The 19,636-nt window shown below is 35.5% G+C and overlaps 1 protein-coding gene across 2 annotated transcripts in view; it reads right to left on the minus strand.

The window, feature by feature from the left end:
* Rab32 (RAS oncogene family member Rab32) overlaps positions 1-19,636 on the minus strand; it is a 30,879-nt gene that overhangs the window by 2,874 nt on the left and 8,369 nt on the right. For both annotated transcript variants that reach the window (XM_076493752.1, XM_076493751.1), the window contains exons 2-5: positions 16,917-17,042; positions 15,879-15,957; positions 15,272-15,453; positions 3,659-3,802 (exon numbers count right to left, since the gene is read on the minus strand). In XM_076493752.1, coding sequence (XP_076349867.1) covers positions 3,659-3,802; positions 15,272-15,453; positions 15,879-15,957; positions 16,917-17,042 — 531 coding nt within the window. The remainder of the gene's footprint in view (positions 1-3,658; positions 3,803-15,271; positions 15,454-15,878; positions 15,958-16,916; positions 17,043-19,636) is intronic.

The raw sequence follows: 19,636 nt of genomic DNA on the forward strand, positions 1-19,636 counted from the left end.
GTCAAGTTTAATCTCGTACAGAACCAATATGGTTCACATTACATCTTGTCAAGTTTAATCTCATACAGAACCAATATGGTTCACATTACATGGATACAACAGACACTAGCTACCGTCAGTCAAAAACTTGTACAGTTAATTGACAAATCTGTGTATGTCTGCTCATAAGTGACAAGCCAATGGACTGGCTAAAAACTTGCACTTAAAGTTATGTACAGAAGTAACAAAGGACATTCCTGATGACGAGGAGACGTTTGTATTCCAATTTGGAGGCTTCTATTACTCACTTCTGGAGCATGGAAGTGTTATAAGAGGGTAAAGTCCCATTTTGCTATTACAAGGGGTTGCGTATTTGTAGTTAAGCACAAAACTAACAATGGGCTACCTGGGTTCTTCCCACCACGAGTATTGTAACCCGGTTTATAGTATCCTGCTATTACACGAGTTAGCAGTGGATGGTATTCACTAGCTCTCGAGTCTATTACTAAACGTGCCAACAGATAACACCTGAAAAGGTTTTGCATACAATTCAACAGAAAGAAACAATCTAAAGTATTAGAAATAAGTGCATATTTAATGCTTATGGATAATTTAATGGATTAAAATTACTTTATAGTAATTTTCACCAGTATTTTGAGAGTTCAGGCCTAAAACGGTTAAATATACTGATAATATTAAGTAAACTTAAACGATGATTTAATATAATTTTATTATGTAATTTTAAAGTTTGTAACTTCTTTGTAATGTGTAAATTGTTATTAAAAATTATTTTTACTTTTTTTATTCTAATTATTGTTTTAAAGCTTTAATACAATCATTAAGTTATATTAAGTTTGATTTAATCACTTATTACTACCATATTCAATAATGTACATTTTATTTTGGTTTTAATTACGAATTTGGCAATCTTGAATAAGGAGCATATTGAAATGTTTTGTTGTAGGTTTATACAAATCTGTCAGCGATTCCGTCTGCTGTTATTCAGTTATCACTGTTAACGCCATTAGGCCTGAGAAATGTTAGCTATACCACTTGATTAACTAATAAACCTTCTATCAATTCTTTGTATTTCTACGATATACGAAAAGGCAAATACCAGAGCAAATGCAGTAATAAACCATAATTGGCTGTAATTAAACTGTCATGTATCAAATATGTATAATATATTAGTATTACTATTACTCTAGGCCTAATGTACGTCGGTCTTAAAATGTAATTTATAGGAAGTTGCAAAAAAGATTGAACTAAAGACTTCGAGTGGAAGAAAATTCATTTTTATCCAGTAAAATAAAATATTTGAAACATAATATTAATCTGATCTTTACTCTAGATGAGCGACATCGGATATTGAACTTTAAGTGTTAGAAGACAATGTTTTTATCTTAAAAACCACGTGCTCATAAATCAACTTTCGATTATTCTACGGTATCTATGTTATGTCCAAAAATCATAGTTTTGTGCGTAATGTTCAGAAGTTAAAAATAACAATACACTAATATGTTAGAGAAACACAAAAATGTGTTATTATTAATAACAGCGCTTGTTAAAATTATTTTCGAAATTCAGTAACGTTTAACAGATACTAGAAATAAACATTATAACACCAAAATGTTTGTGTAATATTCATAAGTTGAAAATTATACATTAGCATATTAGAGAAACACAATAATGTGCTATTATTAATAGTGCTTGTTCAAATTATTTTCGAACTACTAACGGATAACTACGAACGTTAACTACTAACGGATACTAGAAATAAACATAACACCAGAATGTTTTAATTCAATTATATATTCAGCGTTTCGCTTTCTATTTTCTTCAATATGCACTGCAGAAATAACTATTAACAGATGTTTAGTACATGTGGCGTTAAAAATAATGTGAAGTGGACGATCACACCATTGTTGTTAACATTTGTTAGGCCACTTGGACAAATGTCGTCACCCACAAACGCCGAAATAACTGGGTAACCTTGAGGACGACCTTTAAACCGCATTCTATCCTTTCTGATATCTTTAAACAGCTATTGTATCCAATAATAAAAGTTGTTCAGGTATAATTCTTGATACTGTCGAAGTTGAAGCTCTTACAGGTCGTAAAAGTGATAAAATAACGCAAATCTCATGGCCGCTCCTTTCCCACGCACGTTCTTACAAATGTTGCAAAAGTCACCGTTTGCCATAATCAGTGATCGCAGGTTTTACTCGTATCAAAAGATAACAACAACTGAAGAAATTCCGTACCCTCGTCCTACCGCGCCTTTTCGAGACTGCATACGTTTATATCGGATAACGTAACATTTCTCCTTCGAAAACTCGGGAAATCCTTTTCAGATCCAAAACGACCAACGGTCCGTATCTTGTGTGAGATACGATACGAGTGAAGAAACACAAATGCACGTATCAAATTGCAATGTCCCCTCCAGAGATGAAGATAAAAAAATATGTTCCACACCTAAAGGCCACATTTCTGGAACTCGTCTTGAATAAAATTTTCGTGTATATTGATTTCTTTAGTTTTCGAGATACACGCGCGAAAACAAATGCACATACATGGGCCAGATCGCAGCACTCCCTCCCTTGCGGGGACTAATGTAAAAACAATGATTTCTTATCCATAAGTAGATACTGATAAAAACGGAAACCAAACTCGATGCATACCCACTTATAGTTTAGGTAGCTTAAATGTTTATCTTAGAATTAGTGACATGAGTTCTAATCATGCTCTATCTCAAATTTCAATTTTACAAAAAAATAAAATGGTCACTAATTCTACAAACAAATAAAATGGTCACTCCTAGAAGTAGTGCAAAGTTCCTACTACCGTTATGTATTATTCCCCACCTTAGTACATAGTTAACGTCATACCCGTATATTTTAAATATCTAGGTTTGACTATTCTTTGTTTTGTTTTAATCTTTACATTTAGGGATAATGACTATAAATATTTATTATCGTATTCATAAAGGAACCTCGTTTCTAGATATTTCGGAAAATTTCTTGAGCATTCTAGATTTTGTAGGACAATGTTAATACATTCCCTAAATATAGCGATGTCACCATGCTACCAGTCCACTGTACTAGTGAAATACTAATTTCTTTGACAATCGTGTTTACGTTCTTACTGCAATAATGTATTTTTAAAGTTTGTATTATCGAATCTCGATGGTAACCTGGTATGGCTAGTATTACCGTAATCCTAATAACCAGTAGTTGGTTGATCAGCGATACGTTTAAAGGACTTGCAACGCTAGAATCCGTGGTTCGAATTCTCACGATGTGCAGAATGCAAATAACGTATTTATAGATTTGTACTAAGAACACAGCGGCAAGAACTAGGCGTCGAATCATTATTTGCAAAATAAAGTTACTTTGAAATATTTTTCGCATAAAAACACGCTTAAAAGTATTTAAATAAAATACTTACTTAAACATCATTGTGTATTTTTAAAATACACTTTGTATAAGTACTGTAAGACCCAACCGAAAAATAACTAACTGTGGGGTGAAGACGTACTGCACTCATTAAAGGGTTATAAAATGGTAGACCACTTGAAACTTCAAATTGTTTTTCTTTACTGTGCGATAATTGCACATTTTAATGGTTGCAAAACAATCGAAATATCTAAAATGGAGTTTAAATAAGGCTTACAACGTACCTTTGTGACAAGACAATTTGCTGCGTCTTCAATGTTGATGTTATCCTTAGCGGATGTTAAATACCATCCAATAAAACCGTTGTCTTGACAAAACTCGTCCATGAGTGCTGGATTATTTACAGCTCCATCTTTCGGCATATCACACTGAAAATTAAATAAAAATTAGTAATAGAACTGCTGGTTAATTCGAAGATAACAAGGATGGCGTAGTTTGTTTATAAAATATACACTACTGATGAGGTATTTAATAAGCAAGTAAAAAATAAAACCTAATTTAACTTTTGTGGCATGTATTAGAATATATCGCATCACAGAATACTCGTATCTAACTTTTCCTGTCAATAGGTACGTATTTATGTTAGACGTAACTAATTTTTGAAGTTAGGCCTATCGGTGAACGTTATGTAATAATGGGATACAGTATTGTAATTTGTTCTTTCGTTGGGTGGTTTCTTTTAAAAAATTTTGATGAAAATAATCTGAAGTCCTCTCCAAGTAACGATAACAAATTAGTTCATTTCTTCCTTAACGTTTACTATAAGCTACTATCGGTTCTACACATTTGTTAGCCTAGGTTAACAAATAATAATATTCACTCTCAACAGTAATTTATTCGCTAACGGTACTACGAGAAATAGACAAATAAATTTTTGCAGTTGCAAGGTTAATCGATAAAGAAACCGAACATGCGCAATAAATAACACTGAGCTGGATATTTAAGAAACTTTTCAATGAGGAACGAATTGAAACTGACTTGTTGTTTCCCTGATTTTTGTATTTATAAAACATTCTCGTTTCTAGATACTTCAGAAAGTCTCTCGAACGTTCAAGATATTGTAGAATAAACTTTCTAAATACGGTATCGTCATCATGCTAGTAGTTTCCCCTACTAGTAAACAAACAGATTAAAATATTAAAAATACAGCTTACGTCGACACTTCTGGGGGCGTTCTTTTATACCATTCAGTAATACAAAGTATACTAAGTGATAATAATTGATTGTTATTTCTTGGAACAACCATAAGTTCTACAATTTACATAGTTTTAAGTCACTAATGGTAATTCTAAGTTCCTAATTAACACCAAATAGTCACTTGTTAATTTATTCATAGGTAGGGTATTTCTCGTATCTCTGGTGTTTCATTAAAACATAAACTTAATGTTAAAAAACTGAATTACAGCTATTAAACTAATAAGTCATAAAAGTCATAATCGAACCCTCATAACAAACTCAAATCAAATTAATTTAGTTTCATCCAACTCAGATTTTATCCAATTTTTATTTTATTTTGTACCAAAGCACAACTAACTTGTAGCACATTTTCCCTTGAATTATAAAAACACAAGTCGTCTGCATCATAAATATTTAATTTATTTACAGATATCAGACATAAAAAACTGTTTGTTTTTTGTTTTGAATATCGTGCAAAGCCTAGAGGGCTATCTGCGCTAGCCGTCCCTAATTTAGCAGTGTAAGACTAGAGGAAGGCAGCTAGTCATCACTACCCACCGCCAACTCTTAAGCTACTCTTTTACCAACGAATAGTGGGATTGACCATCACGTTATAACGCCCCCACGGCTGAAAGGGCGAGCATGTTTGGGTGCGACCGGGATTCGAACCCGCGACCCTCGGATTACGAGTCGAACGCCTTAACACGCTTGGCCATGCCGGGCCTAAAAAGAATAACAGTGGCAGGAACATTGCATAATCCAAATTATAACATGTCAAGCTGCTTCGATCAATTTACTGTAGCCTTCTCTCCTTTTGCTTGGTCGATTTGGACTGGCGAATATTCACTGTTAAGATCCAACGTTGAAAACCATTTTGATCCAAGCACAGTATCCAAAGTTTAGTCAATCCTTGGCAATGAGTAGACATTCTTCTTTGCGACTTGATTCACCCTCTGACAGTCTACACAGGAGCTTGCGGATATATCCTTCTTCGCAAGTACAACAAGGGATGTCCACAGTTAAGTACTTGATTCTATCACTCCTTGTTCCTCCATGACTTTTATATGTTTGAAAACAACAGATCCTGTTTTGCAAGTAGGAGTTGTCTGGTCAGCTGACTTATTGGCGCTGCATCTTCATTATAAATCTTGTGAAATATTTTATTTGTTTCGAGATTTAATGCGAAATGTATCTTACATTCCATGATATAATCTCTGGCATTGATCATCTGAAAGACCTCCATTCATCAGGGATGGATACAGAGGGGGATACATCCCCCCCACTGGCCGTACCAACATTGTGTGGGTTAATTGGAAATCAGAAATATAAAGTACTAATCATCTCAATTAGAATATTTTTGCTGTATGTTTACTTGTAACATGTTATTTAGGAATATATGAAAGTTTTGTCACATGCACTATGTTGTGTAATTCAGTATAGTGCTGTACGATTACTTGTAACTTGATATTTTAAAATAAAATCAATAAATGAGAGTTCATAGCCATATATGTTTCTTGTCTTTGTATCTGAATTAATTCCATGAAATTTACGTTGCAGTAACAAGGAAAAGTTTACTTGGGGTCGGGTTTAAGTCACTGTTACTTAGTCGATCATCCCCCCACCAAAAAATCCTGTATCCACCACTGCCATTCACGCAATTCTTATAAGTGAAGTTATAAGTTCTCCTTGTGTGAGTATCTGACAACAAACTCCTAACATCTCTTCTCAAGTGTGACAACTTCTGATGTTCTTTGATGGGAGTCCTCGTATCTTACAGTGTGTTCCATACAGATTTGACTAGATTTCATGGTTTGTTGTGTTCGTGGCCCTAATGATGACAACTCTCTTAAAATATCCACAAGTGTCACTAGATGTCAATTTATTTTCAACAAGTTCTGGCAGAGTACTTTACTTCTTGGTGGCACAATGACTCCCCTTCTCATTTTGACTGGAAGTTCAATCTCTGGCACAGTAACTGTCATATCGTGCACAAGACTTTTCTGTCATAGACTGTGAATGTATTTGAAGCTAACTTAACCTTACGCCAATGTTTTAGCATTACATGAGTTTTTTACCTTGCACCCTTCCTTTATGTAAGTTAACTACACATCGTGAAGCATTGAGTCCTTTCCCACAATAAAGATGGCTCCTAAGTTTCCTATTGCTAGAATCTGATATCAACTTGCTATTCAAATCATTCCCTCTTCATATCTGAATGCAGTTTCACACCTTTCATAACTAATCGGCCCGGCATGGCCAGGTTGATTAAGGCGTCCCACTCATAATCTGAGGGTCGCGGGTTCAAATCCCCGTCGCACCAAACATGCTCGCCCTTTCAGCTGTGGGTGCATTATAATGTTACGGTCAATCCCACTATTCGTTGGTAAAAGAGTAGCCCGAAAGTTGGCGGTGGGTGGTGATGACTAGCTGCCTTCCCTCTAGTCTTACACTGCTAAATTAGGGACGGCTAGTGCAGATAGCCCTCGAGTAGCTTTGCGTGAAATTAAAATAAAACAAACAAATCATAACCAATCAATCTATAACAGCTCTAGAATTAGTGCTAGTCAACAAATGTCAAGACTTCCCACCAATAAACAAATGAACTAATTTCTTTAAATTGTGAACTTTGTGTTTAATTTAGGGGCAGATGCAGTGATGTTATCTGAACTTTGCCAGTAAGTCCAGCTAATTCCTGTTTCCTGATGTCTGGTTACAGTTACATTGTTTCTCTGATCAGGTTGGGTTTGAAGACTAATCTTTGAAATAATATTTCCTTGTATCTTAACAAGTGTGGACTCCTCACAATCTATAACAGAAAAGTTTTCCACACCCACAGCAATCCCCTCTTTCTGTTATTCTTTGTAACAAATTCTTATTATGTCCAAGTATTTGTCTGCAATTTTTAGTAATGTATACTTTCAAATTATACTTGAAACACATATTGTCTTGCGGTTTACTTCATCCATTCTGTGTAACTAGCTGTCTGACCAATTCTTTTAGTACTTTTACACTATCGTCAGTATGAATTGATGTTTCAATTCTGCTTCATCTGACGATCCGGTAACTTCGAAATGCTTTATTGGCTTATTTGTTTGAGACCTCAATGAATACTAGTTCCATTGCCAACAGCACAGCTTCCTTTAAAGATGTACACTTTTGTCAGTTTTTATGGCCGTGGATTCTATACAGTAGGTGCCTGCGATTTGTTGCTGATAAGTTTCAACAATAAATGACCAGCATACAATCCACTTGTTTCAAAATAATATATATTCAAAACAAGCCTGACGTATGTACAAAAAATTCGTTTAACTATTAGTTGTAATCAGACCTTTAAATAGTTCTATTTTGTATCAAAAGTCCATACAGTTGGTTCAGTTACTTTAGAAATCAACTCAAAATACGGATTATTCTTCTATATCTATGTTATTACAATACAAACTGTGAAACTTCACTTTAAAAATCGCCCTGTATGGCTGAACTGACAATCCCACAGCACTTTTTTACTTTACTTTCATTAGCTTAACCTGTGCTAACTTGGTCGCCTATATATATGTGTGTGTGTATGTCATACAAATAAAGCCGAGATCTTTCTACAAACTATGAAACATTACGTAACAATACTCACTTAAAGCAATGATAAAAATACAAAAGATTCGAGTAACGTAACGTCAGTTCACACTTGAACTACATAACAATGTACAGCTCACAAAGTTACATAAACAATGTACAGCTCGCACAGTTACATAAACAATGTACAGCTCGCACAGTTACATAAACAATGTACAGCTCGCACAGTTACATAAACAATGTACAGCTCACACAGTTACATAATCAATGTACAGCTCACACAGTTACATAATAATGTACAGCTCACACAGTTACATAATCAATGTACAGCTCACACAGTTACATAACAAAACTTCTCATAACTACCACCTTTAAAATAAGTAACCTTTAACACTTGTTGTGTAAACTACATAATAATTAAATATTAGATCATAAAATAAACTAAATAACTAGCAACTCTTCCTCAATCTGCTTCTCATCTGCTGTGAATTCTATGAATTTATCAAAGATTCCATAATTTCATAAAGTCATCTGGATAAGATAATACGACAAGCCTTCCGTATCCTGCACTACAACGTCGGTCTGAGTGCCACGTTCTGGTGTTGACTCTCCATTTGAAGCTACTACTTCATAATTATTAAGGCTCTTAACTTAAAGGTTAATTTTATTTTTGTCAAAACCGATCCTTTTAAATGGATAGCTTGTTGTTCACCGTTCCACCCATTCACTTTGGAAATGATTTCAAACTGAACTTGGTATGTCTCTCATGGTATCTCTTATCATTGTCCATAGATTTTCCGACTGGCTGACGTTCAACTTCCAGCTTAGTTTATTAATTTTATAAATGATTTCTATTCCATATTTTGTCGCTAACAGTGTTTTAGGTTGGAATTATTTTACCAATGAAGAAAGATGACTGGCCAGTTTAATGTTTGCACTTAATAATCCGTGTCTAGGTGTTGTTCTCTACTAATCCGTGTCTAGGTGTTGTTCTCTACGACAGTGACATCTTTTGTGGCTCTCTCATGTCTTTCTACACCTCATTTTTGACTTCTCGATGTTTCTGAACTTATTCAGTCTTGTTATTATCGTCTTGTTTCTTTGATGTCTTTCTCCATTTATTAAAATTGTTGTAATCCCTGTGAACGTATGCAATAGATTTATTTTTATTTTTAATTATTTCTAAATATTACATCTCTTAAGTTTTCATCATCTTTAAATATTTATGTAAGCTTCTTCTTAGCCATCCTCCAGTGGTACAGCATTATGTCTGTGGACTCATACTGCTAGAAACCAGGTTTCAATACTCGTGATAAACAGAGCATGGATATCTCATTGTATAGCTTTGTGATTAATTCCAAAAACAAACACATCTTCTTAACCTTCTATCATTTTTCTCTTTATCTTTAAATATTATATTTGTATTGTTCTTTCTCACCTTATTTTAATAATTTCACTATCTCCAGTGTCACTTCACTATCATGCTATAACCTCATGGTTCTCGTATTTAACAGCTGAAGTACAATCTCAAGTATATTCAACGATCTATCTTATTTGTCCCAAAACAATCCCACTTCTGAGACCAGTGTTGTAAAACTGTTTCTCGATGGTGGGTTATTTGAAGTTTGTTTGTTTGTTTTTGAATTTCGCGCAAAGTTACACGAAGGCTATCTGCGCTAGCCGTCCCTAATTTAGCAGTGTAAGACAAGAGGGAAGGCAGCTAGTCACCACTGCCCATCGCCAACTCTTGGGCTACTCTTTTACTAACGAATAGTGGGATTGACCGTCAGATTAAAATGCCCCACGGCTGAAAGGACGAGCACGTTTGGTGTGACGGGGATTCGAACACGCGACCCTCAGATTACGAGTCGTGTGCCTTAACAAGTGTACAAACATTATCCATAATTTACAGAAAAAACTACTAAAACCCATGTTACACTTGAAATATAAATAATTAAATAACCTGCAGAAACAGAAAATGAATCAAGACTATCAACTGACCTGATGCATTCAACCACACATTTATGGACTTATAAAACACAACATCAATCAAATCAATAGTAAGAACGACAAGAGAAAGGTCTACCACAACAAGAAACTGGAGAAACCAAGGCAACAACAACAAGAAACTGGAGAAACCAAGGCGACAACAACAAGAAACTGGAGAAACAAAGGCGAAAGCAACAAGAAACTGGAGAAACCAAGGCAATAACAACAAGAAACTGGAGAAACCAAGGCGACAACAACAAGAAACTGGAGAAACCAAGGCGAAATCAACAAGAAACTGGAGAAACCAAAGCGACAACAACAAGAAACTGGAAAAACCAAGGCGACAACAACAAGAAACTGGAGAAACCAAGGCGACAACAACAAGAAACTGGAGAAACCAAGGCGACATCAACAAGAAACTGGAAAAACCAAGGCGACAACAACAAGAAACTGGAAAAACCAAGGCGACAACAACAAGAAACTGGAGAAACCAAGGCGACAACAACAAGAAATTGGAAAAACTAAGGCGACAACAACAAGAAACTGGAGAAACTAAGGTGACAACAACACAACGAACCACCAACCAATCTCGTAATTAAGAGATCCAACTAAAAATTAAGCAGTGAAGAAATACTCTACTCAACAAGGGACTCAACTTCACAGTAACATCTAGAAATATTCCATCCATCAAAATGAAATCCTGCGTGGAAGACTTAGTTAGAAGACTGGTGATCCCCTCTAGACAAACTGCAAACATCAACAAACAACGGAATACGAACACCAGAATGAAGACAACCTCGACAACAATTTCACCGACAACCAACAACATATCTTTCCAGGTGGAACTGAAAACATCTATTTCCCCGAAACACCTCAAAACAACCTTTTCAAAGGATTTTCACACAAAACTATCAACATAATTTCACAGAAAAGAAAACTAAAAAACAACCTCATACAAAAGATATTAATTATATACACAATTTAAAACAAGACAACAACATTGAAATTCTATAAGCAGATAAAGACAATGCCATAGTTATAACGAACACAAATGAATACATTCAAAAAATGAACATCTTATCAGATACAACCAAATTTAAACTACTAAGCACAAATCCAACAAAAACACACGAAAACCAGTTAAACAAAATGTTACTACAAATGAAAAAACAACAACACAATATCAGAAAACATTTATTCCTACCTCCGAAAGACTAAATCACGCACACCACAACCATACGGCACCCCCAAACCTCACAAATCCGACTGTCCATTACGACCCATATATAGTGTGGGAATTTTCTAAATATGTGACATCAGCCAGCTAATTTTTCAAAGACTTTTAACTCTTAAATATATTCTTAATCAACTAAACCATAAAGTCTTAATGGACAGTTTTGATGTAATCTCCCTCTTCACAGAAGTCCCAACAATTGAAGTCTGCAAGATAGATTTAAAACTTTACATCCAAGACCCCAACCCATTGACACACATCTCCAGCAACCAATTAGCAATCCTTATAAAATTCACTACCATCAAAACTAACTTTATGTTCAATAATACTGCACAACAGTTTTTGCTTCTTGAACACTGTTGGGTGTTCCTTATATATTTTTGGCTGCTGATCGCGAAAATCACATCCAAATTTACCCATCACGTACCGTTTCATCGAAATCTTCAGTTTCACCAGGACATTGCTACAATGGAAAAACGATATCAGGGTAACTGGAATCCGTCAATGCTTGCTGACTACTGTTGGACACTGCAACGTGATGCACCGGACATTGAATACAAACGAAAATCAGAAGCAAAACACTTTTAATTATGTTGAACGTAATAGCGTATTAGAAACATAAACGCAATTAAACAGTTAACCAGCAAAAACTTTTCAGGAAGCCAAACTTTTCAAAAAATTGTTGTGCAATGTAACCAAACTACCTACAAATAAATGGCCAAAATATGGGTGATCCCATGTCATCAGTTCTAGCCAATATTTTTAGACAAAAATTGAACCTTAAACGATCAATTCAGCCTTACACCCACCATTATACTGGTACAGATATGTTGAAGATACAATTGTTGGATTCACATCTACAGAACACACACACAGTTTCTTTAACCATGTTAACTCGATACATCCCAACATTAAGTTCACCTGTGAACAGGAAAAAACTAACCAAATAGCATTTCTTATCCTCAAAATCACTAGAACCGACACACAATTCAAAACAGAAATCCACAGAAAAATCACCATACTAGATTATACATTCCCTAGGACTCAGCACATGAAACAAAACAAAAACTCAACATATTAAGAAACCAAACACAGCCATAAAGCTATGTTCACCTGATAAAATTAATGATGAAATCAACAAAATAAAACAACACTTCATCAACATCAACAAATTTCCTGAATAAAACTGTGGAAAAATTATACACACACACCTAGACCAACAACAAACAAACAACAATAAATCCCAAGATACAACAAACCACAAAACCTTAAACTGCTGTATACTATATGTTCCAAACATCAGTGAAAAAATAACCAACATTTGGAAAAACTTATAACAAAACACAACATTCCAGTAAACACCAAATTTACTCAAAAACCAGGTACAAAACTAAAGTCCATACTATGTAAAAACAACACTGACAAACACAACACCAACAGAATTTATAAAATATAATGTGATAACTGCCACGACTTCTGTATTGGAGAAACAAGTAGAAAAATGGAAACCAGATTAAAAGAACACAAAAAAAAACACACCTGCACACGTTTTTGAACATTGCAAATCAAATAAACACAGCATAACCATAGAAAACTTCCAAATACTAAATAGGGAAACAAATATAAAGAAACAAAAATCAAAGAAGCCCTATTTATACAGGAACTAAAACCAAAATGAAACAAATATAAAGGAACATCTTTATACCTAAACTGATCAATCACCTAACATCCAACTGCGACGCCCCCTACAATTCCGTACCCGTTTATACTCTAGTCCCTAAGACATGTGTTCGGCAGCGGTCATTTGCAAACTTTGTTAACCTGAAGATGACCTAGGAAGGTCGAAACGTTGTTCTCTGCTTATCAATAAAAGTGTTAACACCCATATCTGTCGTTCTGAGATACATTTTTATTTCACGTGGGTTTATCGTCATCAAGAGATAAATAATGCGGGTAAGCAGTAATAAGCAAGTCGATAATTTTATTTACAAGTAATGAAAAAAAAATTAACGGAAAATGCCAATATCTGGCTGCACAAGTATCAAAGAACAAATAACCTCTTCATGTAAACAAATCAACATAATGAATCTTTAGTAACTGGTAGGTCCTCCTCAACTGTTTATGACCTCTCTGCTTCTGTTCCCCATACTGGTGATTCTGTTTCGGATGACTTTCTGGGGCAGCACGTTCCACTCATGAATGACGACAACTTTGAGCCCCTGAACAGTCGCAGGAGCAGATTGTCTTATGTTTAACTACTCCCCCTAGCAAGTACCATATATGTTCAATAAGATTCAGGTCTGGTTACTTAGCAGACCAGTCCAGTAACTCTATTCATTTGCCCTGGAAAATTGCTGCGTCATCCTGGCGGTGTGAGGTCGGCCATTATCCTGTTGATACACACGCACATATCCGACAGCCCCAGCAAAAGGGCGAACAGTGGGTTGCAGAATATGATCTATGTATTATCTTGCTATCAAGGGTCTTCCATTCTCCACAGAGAGGTCTATACACCCCTATATGCAGATGTCACCCAATAGCATGATGATGGATAACGTTACAGGTCGAATATAGGTCTTCCTTACGTCTCCAGACCCTCACATATCGACGACTTGAAAATACACAGAAGACCAAATGGTCCACCGGGTTGTTCGGTGCCTTGAGGTTCTAACTGGTATCCTGGACTCCAGTGGCCTGCTGATGCTTGTTTCTGAGGCTCCCTAGCGCAATTCTAATGGATAAATTTCACAGACGTCGGTCACATACTGCATATGTAGCCCTACTGCAATCCAGGCCTTGTATCCTGGTGTACTCGCCTGCCGCCTGGTATTTGCACCATGATATAATGACCACACATGTGGCACCCTATGACCTGTGCCACCTCAGTTTCGGTACAGTCCTCTTGAAGCTGCGTGACGGCCTTGCACATTTTAGTTTGAGGTGGTTTCTAAAAGCTTTCACACTCTTTCAAAAGTAAATACTATCAAAAAGTCCATAAACCTGTCATTTGAATTTTTGTTTTGAATTTCGCGCAAAGCTACACGAGGGCTATCCGCGCTAGCTGTCCCTAATTTAGCAGTGTAAAACTAGAGGGAAGGCAGCTAGTCATTACCACCCACCGCAAACTCTTTTACCATCGAAGAGTGGGATTGACCGTCACTTTATAACGTCCCCATGACTGAGAGGGCAAGCATGTTTGGTGTGACAGGGATTCGAATCCGCAACCCCCAGATTACGAGTCAGGTGCCTTAACCACCTGGCTAAACCTGTAATTATCTCAACAGTAAACCTACTTCCTAATCAATCAGAATCAGTTTTTTTTTTTTTTTGCTTTGCAAGATGTATATCATTTCTCATAAAAGACCTATTACACAAGTAATCAATGGTCCATAAACTTGTAAAGACCTAGTGGGGTTGGTGTAACCCTTATAATAAGTTTTAAATATCATAACTGAAAACATTACAAATTTAAACAAACCAAACTATCCTTTAAATTTTTGTTTGTAGCGTAATTTAAAAAATAAAATGTGGAACGGACTCCTTGTTCTTATGCTTTCATATATATATTATTCACATTATAAAAATACCTTAATATCTCATTATAAAACTACATGCTTAACAATACCACGACTAGGCCAGTTCTCGAACAGCAGAAAGGCAAATTTAACAGCTATTCTATTTATTAGCAACTTAGTAAATTTTAAAAAGATTCAGTTGTGAGTAAAATGCACACACAACTTGAAGTTAAATTACAAATCAGACTTATCTTGCTGAGTATCTGAAGATAGAGAGTAATATCGTAAGTTGTATTAATGTGTTCGTCTAAAAACAATTTTGATGACAACACATATAACAGTTAAAAAAAACCAACCTTGTTTGCCAACAGAACACATGGCACCTCACTTCCATCAGGAAGGTGGACTTTGTTGTCCAGGTCGTTTTTCCATTTCATAACAGCATCGAACGTTGCTGTTCTTGTTACATCAAAAACAATGAAAGCTCCGACAGCTTCTTTGTAATAAACTCTTGTCATGTTCCCAAACCTTTCTTGTCCTTTAGAAATATAAAAGTCATGTAAGAACGTTTGGACTAAAATCTAAGTCAAATAACGTACAGTGAATTTCGAACAATTAATTCTCCAAACTGTGTATAGTATTGTACTGTTATACTCTATCGTTTATAATCACAGAACAATTAAGCCTAAATCTTCAGACAAGTTACGTTACTTGCGCCCTCGTGTGGCATTTCAGGTGAATGACTAAATGGTCACAGTATTTCATAAAATTAAGCTGAAAATGCAAGTGGAAAGATTCTATCTACTGGGTACTTAGCAATCACTGTTACTATTTCACTGTAATAAACTTCTGTTATACTTAACAAATTGTTTGTTTTAGATTAAGTATCTACTGTCATTACTTTAAAAGTTTCTTATCATAAACTTAAACAATGTGGCACGATACAATTCATTACATCAGTACCTGCAATATCCCATAACTGCAGTCGAATAAGAGTGTTGGAGTCCCAGTTCAGCACTTTCAAAGCAAAATCTACTCCAATCTATTGAACAGACGTTAGGGAAAAACATACAAAGATGGCATATTTATCGGAGAGCAGAATCGTTTTGGGTTTGAAACAGAACCCAAAGACTTATTAATAAAATTGAATATATTGATGAAATAAAACAAATACAAACACATTTGTATAACATTTTTTATAAATCAAAAAATAAGTAAAATTTATCTTGTTTATAAATACTTAGAAGAGATAACAGCAACATTTTTACATTACTGTTAGGCCTAGTTGAGTTATGTAAAGTAAACAATAGCTCTCCGCATATGAACTAGTTAATACCCAAGACCAGAACAGTCACCACTAAATCTTATAAGAAAACTTTGAGAATTATTCAGTATTTGTTATCCAGTGCTCTAAGGTAATTAGAACTATATATATATTTTAATTTTTCACATAAATACTCCTTAGTGATCCACCAGTGTGCTTAAGGGTTTATAACACTTAAACTCGAGTATCAATAATCATGATGGACAGAATATAAATAACCCATTATTTATTTGTTTCTGAATTTTGCGCAAAGCTACACGAGAGCTATCTGCGCTGGCCGTCCCTAATTTAGCAGTAAAAGACTAGAGAGAAAGCAGCTAGTCATCACCACCCACCGCCAACTGTTGGGCTACTCTTACCAACAAATAGTGGGATTGACCGTTACATTATAACGCCTCCACGGCTGAAAGGGCGAGCATGTTTGGTGCGACGAGGATTCGAACTCGCGACCCTCAAAATTACGAGTCGAACGCCTTAACCCACCTGGCCATGCCGGCCCGATCTTTTGTTTATTTTCACATGTTGAGATTTATATAAAGGTGAACTAATTATCAAAAAAGAGGTAAAACTCATTAAGAATAGTAAAAAAAAAAAAGAAAATAAAAGAGAGAACAATTAAAAAAGACAAGAACAACTACAAGTACGTCGTATAATTTATTTAACACCAGTAAGGATACAGTTGCTCGATAATGTTGAGAAAAGAACTGATGAACGTAACGCTTTATGATACTTGTTTTTCCTGTTCCAAGTTCTCCAATCACCAATATCTTGTAGAGATGTTCTCTCCGTTCAGCTCTTTCAGTCTTAAAACAAGAAACAATTATTGAAAACACTGGTAATCACACCTCCTGTTTTACTGATTATAATTTAGGTTCTTACAAAATTCATTTTTACGAAACTATGAAGTTTATACCTGGGTTAATACAATACTGGAAATTTAAGTACCGTTAAAGTTTGTTTCTTTTATAGTCATATTAGGCTCTCTATTGTATCCACTGCGAGGAATCGAACCAAAGAGTTTAGTGTTAGAAGTCCATAAATTTATCACTGACCCACCGGGTTATAATATCCATAAGCAGAAAAACTTTGTCAGTTTGTTGTTTGTACGTCTTTGTACATAGTTACAATGTACTGATTAATGGAGAAGTTTCATTTTTAACTTTCCCATTACGAGTTTTCACAAGCACGGCTTATTACATCAGCCCGAAGGCTTAACTGACAGCGATATATTGGGCTAATCTTAGGAGCAAGTTGAAAATTAATTTTAGTCTTAGTGGCATAACCTGGTACGCTATAAAAGGTTATATTTCATCACCTTCGTTTTACAAACTATACAAGATGTTTCTTCGTTAAATAATCATCAGAGTTTAATTACACTTTAACTCGTAATTTTTTAACCCATTAACGACAGTGTTCAGCGGACGGTTTCTAACGAAAAGTAGTGCATCATTCAAATACGTAATAATTCATCATATGTAATACCCCGAATAAGGATCATGTGTTGGCTCAATACTGCTTAGCTCCTTTCATTTTTATTTCTCGAATACATCATTCATTACACGTATAATATAAACTCCGTATGTTGCACGTATTCAGTTCCTACAACTAGATTACGAGACGCCCTTCCTTCCTTCGTTTTTAAATTACGTTTACTAGAAGGCCATAGCTGTATTACCCTAAGGTGAAATGTTATCAACAGTCTCGTTGGTATTGGATATGCTAACGAGAACAACGTCACAAGACTTTTCACGAGCTGGAAACGTGCCAAACTTTACCGAAATTTTAGTTGTTAAAACCCGTGCCTGAATGTGAAAATAGAAACACTAAAATGTAAAGGTAGGAATCAATCGATTCTTCTTGAAAACTTTTTACCGTACAAACATAAGTAATATTTTAATGACGTTACGGGAACAAGGAATGAATTATTCGAACTAAAATGACACTGACACCGTCACAAACTATATGGATTCACACAACACGACTTCAAATTATTGTTACGACGAGTGCATTGTTTGAAACCTGTAATTTTCTCCAACGTTTTAGAACAGTTTGAACAATATAAAAATGAGAGTCAGACTACAAAATCATAGATTAATGATTGGTTAGTTTAGCGCAGATAGCCCTCGTGTAGCTTTGCGCGAAATTCCAAAACAAGCATTTTATTCGTCATTCAACGTAGTGAATTATGGGAACTGTTTGTCAGTGAATATTGCTATAATTTGTGTATGTTAATACCAGACAATGATTTAGCTCAATTTAGTAAATTTTGAGTTGTGTTTAATGGGGTAATATAAGGTACAATAACTTCTTTTACTTAATATCTCAATCATTGAAAATGACGTAACACAAAAAATTATTAAACAACGTATGAAAGTGTAAATACTTGAAAAAAAAAAACAGGTTACAGTACTGGGGAAGCTGAAATTGACTTACCAATATTATACAAACTGTAACCTAATATATACACTCAACTGACTGGATTATTTTTCTGTCCACGAAATATTTCACTATACGGACTTATATCAAATGTTACCCAATTTATTCGACATCTGTTTATGTTGGCGTTTTGGTTTTTTTCCTGTTTTCTTAAAGATATTTTAGTAGTTAAACGTTGTAGTAACGTGTTGTAAGGCTGTAACTCGTCCGTTGCCAGTAAACGTAAGATTAAAATTTTTAGCGCAATGCTGCAACGATCTGTCAACCGTGAAGATTGTTTGATTTTGAATTTCGCGCAAAGCTACTCGAGGTCTATCTGCGCTAGCCGTCCCTAATTTATCAGTGTAAGACTAGAGGGAAGGCAGCTAGTCATCACCACCCACCGCCAACTCTTGGGCTGCTTTTTTACTAACGAATATTGGGCTGACCGTCACATTATAACGCCCCCGCGGCTCAAAAGACGAGCACGTATGGATAGACAGGGATTCGAACCCGCGACCCTCAGATTGCAATTCGAGCGCCTTAACCACCTGTTCATGCCGGGCCTCAACCGTGAAGATCCAAATCAATATTTTTTGTGTGAAATTACTGCTGATCCACGGAGGGTGGGGGTGGGGGTAAAGACTGGAACAACTCTAACACCTGGCCTGACTGTATAATGTTTGTTTGTTTTGAACTTCACGCAAAGCTATCTGCGCTAGTTGACCTGACATTGGCATCGCCAGGTGGTTAAAGATTTGACTCATAATTTGCGGGATGGAATCTCCGTCTCATCTTTAGCTGTGGGGACGTTATAAGTGATGGTCAATCCCACTACTTGTTGGTAAAAGAGTAGCCCAAGAGTTGGTGGTGAATGATGATGACTAGCTGCCTTCCCTCTAGTCTTTCACTACTAAGTTAGGAACGACCTCTATATTGGATATAAATCAAAAGTTCTTTTTAACAAATTTTAGTGTACCAA

The sequence above is a fragment of the Tachypleus tridentatus genome, chromosome 3, assembly GCF_004210375.1.
Source record: "Tachypleus tridentatus isolate NWPU-2018 chromosome 3, ASM421037v1, whole genome shotgun sequence".
NCBI classification, from domain to species: Eukaryota; Metazoa; Arthropoda; class Merostomata; order Xiphosura; family Limulidae; genus Tachypleus; species Tachypleus tridentatus.